The sequence below is a fragment of the Nerophis ophidion genome, linkage group LG13 (assembly GCF_033978795.1).
Source record: "Nerophis ophidion isolate RoL-2023_Sa linkage group LG13, RoL_Noph_v1.0, whole genome shotgun sequence".
In the NCBI taxonomy this organism is placed as follows: Eukaryota; Metazoa; Chordata; class Actinopteri; order Syngnathiformes; family Syngnathidae; genus Nerophis; species Nerophis ophidion.
In genome coordinates, this window is record NC_084623.1 from 48,700,272 (window position 1) to 48,706,376 (window position 6,105).

The following is a 6,105-nucleotide window of genomic DNA, read 5'->3' on the forward strand; positions in this document are numbered from 1 at the left end:
ATCCATCCATCCATCCATCCATTTTTCTACCGCTTATTCCCTTTGGGGTCTCGGGGGGCGCTGGTGCCTATCTCAGCTAAAAAAAAATTAAACCCCCCCCAAAAAATAAAGCTGTGTAACCTATTATTATATATTTTATAGGTTGATTGGCAACACTAAATTGGCCCTAGTGTTTGAATGTGAGTGTGAATGTTGTCTGTCTATCTGTGTTGGCCCTGCGATGAGGTGGCGACTTGTCCAGGGTGTACCCTGCCTTCCGCCCGATTGTAGCTGAGATAGGCGCCAGCGCCCCCCGCCACCCCGGAAGGGAATAAGCGGTAGAAAATGGATGGATGGATGGATATTTAGTATTTTATTGTAATTTTTTTTTTTTTGCAAGTGTTTTTACTTTTTGTCGGGTACAAAAGGACACACAATTTTCTCCATTGCAACACAAGATGGAAGTTGAATTGCAAACGTACACAAAAAAATTAAACATATGCACCCAAAAACATTCTTTCCAACCTCCTAAAAATTAATCGCAACCAAAAATATTTTTGGGTTAACATTATTTTTATTTTAATTCAAATCAGATACATTTTTTGTTTGGTATATAAAAACGACACCATTTTTTTTCAAGGAGTTAAAGCCGGAAAGAATGGAGATGTTGGACTTATTTGAGAGAACAGATCTGATTAACATTAAGGCATGTATTCATGGACAGTATCATCACTATGGAATATGCAGCCTTTAGGGGATTTAGATTTATTCACCTCCTTTATCAATATTCTTCATGCTGAAATTGCTCCAAAAACGCCACACAACAATGCACGCATTTCTTCCTTGTGCAAGTTTCTTATAGAAAAGTGATCAAATGTAACAACATGGAGAGTAAGAAAAATAAATCATAAACTTTTTTTCATAGTTTATTTTCAAAAACTTTTCTTTTAACACATTTTTTCACTATACAGTATATTATAATCTTAGATTTATGAAACTGAATTAAAACCAAAATATATAGTGGAATTAATATTTTCACACTGCTTTCAATCAATTTGTGCTAAGAAGTCGCTGCCTGTGACCTCCATGTGCTCGACAGACTCACAAGCAATTATTACATCTATGATCGTCATAATCGCATATTCTCATTTTGTTGTTGTCGGCATGAAATGTTTAAACAAGACATGGCAATCAATACTTCGTCACCCGGCAAACTGCAGTATCATGCTGCTGTGTTTTGGGGGTGTTGGGTCAGTTCTTTGGCAACAGTGTGGCACGTTTAAGGTTAAAAACTTGGATGAAAGGAGCACAAAAAAAAGTCACAAAATGTTGCACATTCTGCTGATTTGTGGGAAACGAAATCCAGTGCGGAGATTGTCTTCTGGCAGTTTAGGGATTCCATCCAGGATCTCAAGGTTTGGCAAGCAGGAGAAAACACTGCAAGACAGGGAGTGAACATGAAAGCGGTGTCGCTTTAACACTTCTTAATATTAATGGGACTGTCTTGGGTAAATAAAGTTAGTACAAAAAATGTCAACATTTAATATGCAGCTTATTATTTGTTGTGTTTTGTTTTTTTACTCCACTTTCAAGTGTTTATCTTTTCGCTACAGCGAGTCACTGCAGAGAATAAATGGTTTTAGGGCTCAACGTTAACATGGATTTCAGCTCAAAATTTGGGAGACAATTTTTTTTTGCATTTAAAAATGGAAACATTTTTTTTTAAACAAAATATAATGAAAATATGAATGTGCATTTAAAAAGAATTGTTTTTTTTAAATAACAAATTTAACAAATACATTTGCATTTTCTAAAAAATAATAATATAAATCAACATAAGACATTGACTTGCATTTAAAAAATTATTTCCATTGTTTTTTGTGTGTTTTTAGATCACAAATTTTACATAATTCAAACATAAATTTATAAGATGCAAACCAATTTAGATTTTAAAGAACACATTTAGCATAATTAATCACATTTCCATTTAGAGTTATCTTTTTTCTATTAAGTAGGAAATGTAAAAATTTAATATTTGCATTTAAAAATGTAAAATGTTATGTTTTGAAATTACATAAAAATATTTAAATTAGCATTTTAAAAAGTGTTTTTGTTTTGAAATAAATGTGACATTTTTAAAACCATATTTTGCATTTGTTTTTAATTTGTTATGTTTAAAACATACATTTGCATTGAAAATTTTTTCAAAATGTATTGAAATAACATACAACACATTTTTATTTGATTTAATTTAAAGTATGTTTTAAACGTAACAAAATACACGAATTAGCATTTTCAAAATGTTTAAATATGTATTTTAAACAAATTAACATACAACAAAAATGTTTTGAAATAAACCAAATTTGCATTTTATTTATTTTTAAATGTTTCTAAATAAATGTAACATAATTAAAACATACATTTGCATTTTCCAAATAAGTGTTTTTAAATAACAAACTTAACATAATTAAAATAAATCGACATTTTCGACATTAAAACTTTTTAAATAACTAATTCAACATAAATAAAACAGATACACATTTAAAAACGTTTAAAACATTTTTTGATTAGCAAGTTTAACATAGTAAGAATATCAATTTGAATTATGAAATGTGAAAAAAAAGTTTTTAAATAAATATAACAATGAATAAATAAATTAGCATAAAACATTTGTTTTACTTAGTGATTTTAAAAAGTAAAAAAAATAAGACGTGCATTTAAAAAAAGTTTTTGCATTTCACACGTGTTTTTTAAATGTAATATAATCAAAACATCTGCGATGACGTGGCGACTTGTCCAGGGTGTACGCCGCCTTCCGCCCGATTGTAGCTGAGATAGGCACCAGGACCCCCCGCGACCCCAAAGGGAAAAGACGGTAGGAAATGAATCGATGGATAATTAAAACATAATTTTTAAATACTGTATTTTTGCAGGGCTTCACGGTGGCAGAGGGGTTAGTGCGTCTGCCTCACAATACGAAGGTCCTGCAGTCCTGGGTTCAAATCCAGGCTCGGGATCTTTCTGTGTGGGGTTTGCATGTTCTCCCCGTGAATGCGTGGGTTCCCTCCGGGTACTCCGGCTTCCTCCCACTTCCAAAGACATGCACCTGGGGATAGGTTGATTGGCAACACTAAATTGGCCCTAGTGTGTGAATGTGAGTGTGAATGTTGTCTGTCTATCTGTGTTGGCCCTGCGATGAGGTGGCGACTTGTCCAGGGTGTACCCCGCCTTCCGCCCGATTGTAGCTGAGACAGGCGCCAGCGCCCCCCGCGACCCCGAAAGGGAATAAGCGGTAGAAAATGGATGGATGGATGTATTTTTGCAAGTTAATTAAGGTAAAACATCAATTTACATTTAAATTGTAAAAACATTTTGTTTTTGAAACAACAAATTTAACATTTTGTTTTTACATAATTGAAATAATCAGCATTTTCAGAAATGTTTAATTTGAATTTTTAAAAAAAAAACTAAATTAATTAAAACACACATTTGCATTTTAAGTTTTTCAAATGATGTGTTTTGGACATTACAATTTTAACATTGAACAATTTGCGTTTTACCGATCTTTTTTTATGTGTTTTAGAATAAATGTAACAAAACAAGCATTTTCCAAACTTTAAAACATGTTTTTAAATAACGAATGTAACACTATAGAAGCTACATTTACAGTTATGAAAAATAAAAACATAAAATTATGAATTAGCAATTATTTATTTTGATCACAAATTCAACCAAAAAAATGTGCATTTTCAAAAAGTAAATTAGCAATTATTTATTTTAATTTATCAATTCAACAATTTTTTTTTGCATTTTCAAAATATAAAAAACTACTAATTTTACATGTGAATTATATTTATATAGCACTTTTCTCTAGTGACAAAGCGCTTTACATAGTGACACCCAATTTAAACCAGTGTGGGTGGCACTGGGGGCAGGTGGGTAAAGTGTCTTGCCCAAGGACACAACGGCAGTGACTAGGATGGCGGAAGCGGGAATCGAACCTGCAACCCTCAAGTTGCTGGCTCGGCCACTCCACCAACCGAGCTATGCCGCACAACAAATAACGAATGTAATACTATAAAAGCTAAATGTACAGTTTTGAAAAATACAAATAAAAACATAAAATTATGAATGAGCAATTATTTATTTTGAATTATAAATTCAACAACAAAAAAATCGCATTTTTAAAAATGTAAATTAGCAATTATTTATTTTAATTTACAAATTCAACAAATTTTTTCTTCGCATTTTCAAAATATAAAAAAAATAATAATTTTACATGTGAATTATATTTATATAGCGCTTTTCTCTAGTGACTCACAGCACTTTACATAGTGAAACCCAATATCTAGGTTACATTTAAACCAGTGTGGGTGGCACTGGGAGCAGGTGGGTAAAGAGTCTTGCCCAAGGACAAAACGGCAGTGACTAGGATGGTGGAAGCGGGAATCGAACCTGCAACCTTCAAGCTCTTTGAGCTGTAATTTTACCCCCTTAAAATGCTTCAAGGTGCAAGTTAAAGCACTACTATGCAAAGCGAAAGCCACTTATCAACAACATCCAGAAAAAACGAGCTGTAATTTCACCCCCTTAACATGCTTCAAAACTCACCAAATTTTACACACACATTAGGACTGGCGAAAATTGCCATCTAATCAAAAACCAAACCCCAAAAATCAAAAGTGCGCTCTAGCGCCCCCTAAGAAAAAACACAGACAAAACTGCTTGTAACTTCTGTTAGGAATGTCGTAGAGACATGAAACAAAGACCTCTATGTAGGTCTGACTTAGACCACGGCTTGGCAGCGGCCAAAGGCGGACCCGACCAACGCTGCTTTATTTTCAATTACAAATTCAACAACAAAAAAAATCGCATTTTTAAAAATGTTAATTAGCAATTATTTATTTTGATTTACAAATTCAACACATTTTTCTCGCATTTTCAAAATATATAAAAAAATTTAATTTTACATGCAGGCTCCCTGCATTCAACCTTCAGTTGAAACCGATGAATATTATTTGAATTCCTCTAACTTCTCAGTGCAAAGCAAACATGAGGTCATATTTGCCACGTCTGGTACTCTCTGCGGTTGAGTGAGTGTTGAGACGCTCACCGTGCACGGTAGTCCTGAGCGAAGGCGACGGGGTTGAGTGCGAGGTTGAGGGAGCGCAGAGGACTGTTCCTCAGGGTGTCCAGTCCCCCCAGAGAGGCGATGGCGTTCTCGGCCAGACACAGCTGCTCCACAGCTGGCAGCTTTGGCAGGTGGAGCAGACACACCAGCTGGTTCCGCTGCAGGTTGAGGACTTTGCACCTGACCGGAAGAAAATCCGGCACGTTATTTATTTTTTAACCACGCGGCAGGTTTATTGTCGGCGTACCTTGGCAGGCGGACCGAAGTCAGGTTGCTGAGAGAATTGTCCACCAGCTGCAGTCGCTCCACGCGGATCAAGCGGCGCAGGATGCGGAGGAAGTTCTCCCGCTGGAACGGGTCGCCCAGGTCCTGGTAGGACAGATTTAACTCCTGAGAGGACGCAGCTGTTAGAAGGGAAGCTCTGGTGTCATCGTGCCAACACACAAAAAAAAAACTCACCCGACAGTTTTCCCAATTCTCTTGTCTTCTCTCCTCCCAACTCGGTCCTTCCTCCTCTCTCCTCGTCCTCGTCCTCATCCTCGTCCTCGTCCTCATCCTCTGCTCACCAGCTGCCTCTTCATCGAAGAGCTCATCAGCGCTTGGACCTTTGCACAACATTTTATGTTAGTCATCCACATCTCTGACAAATTTTATAGCGGGAAAGATCAAAGAGCCCCATTTGTCGCGGTTTACCTGACACATGAAACGTGGCAAATCGGGAGGGCGCACTATCCATTTCAGTAGGGTGTTAAATATCTAAAAATGTGTTTTGTGGCAATTCAAACTTTGACCAGAGCGTCAGTTGCTACCTAAAGTGGCGCTTTCCATCCTTTTCAGCAGACTGCATTGCAAGCTGATTGGTGATAGACCTCCTCTCTGGGGACATATGAATCTCTTCCCGACTCTAATGAACATATTCTGTCAAAGGACCCATTCCACACCATTCTGTTCCAAAATAAACTGAAATGTCAGGCAGCTTTAGTTATTCATCTTTG

The 6,105-nt window shown here is 36.1% G+C and overlaps 1 protein-coding gene across 1 annotated transcript in view; it reads right to left on the minus strand.

Annotated features, from left to right (window-relative positions):
- Positions 1-404: 404 nt before the first annotated feature.
- Positions 405-6,105, minus strand: part of LOC133564046 (uncharacterized) — an 18,402-nt gene continuing 12,701 nt past the window's right edge. The window contains exons 4-7 of the mRNA XM_061918128.1: positions 5,570-5,715; positions 5,358-5,500; positions 5,093-5,290; positions 405-1,416 (exon numbers count right to left, since the gene is read on the minus strand). Of these exons, the coding sequence (XP_061774112.1) occupies positions 1,299-1,416; positions 5,093-5,290; positions 5,358-5,500; positions 5,570-5,715 (605 nt within the window). The 3' untranslated portion in view covers positions 405-1,298. The remainder of the gene's footprint in view (positions 1,417-5,092; positions 5,291-5,357; positions 5,501-5,569; positions 5,716-6,105) is intronic.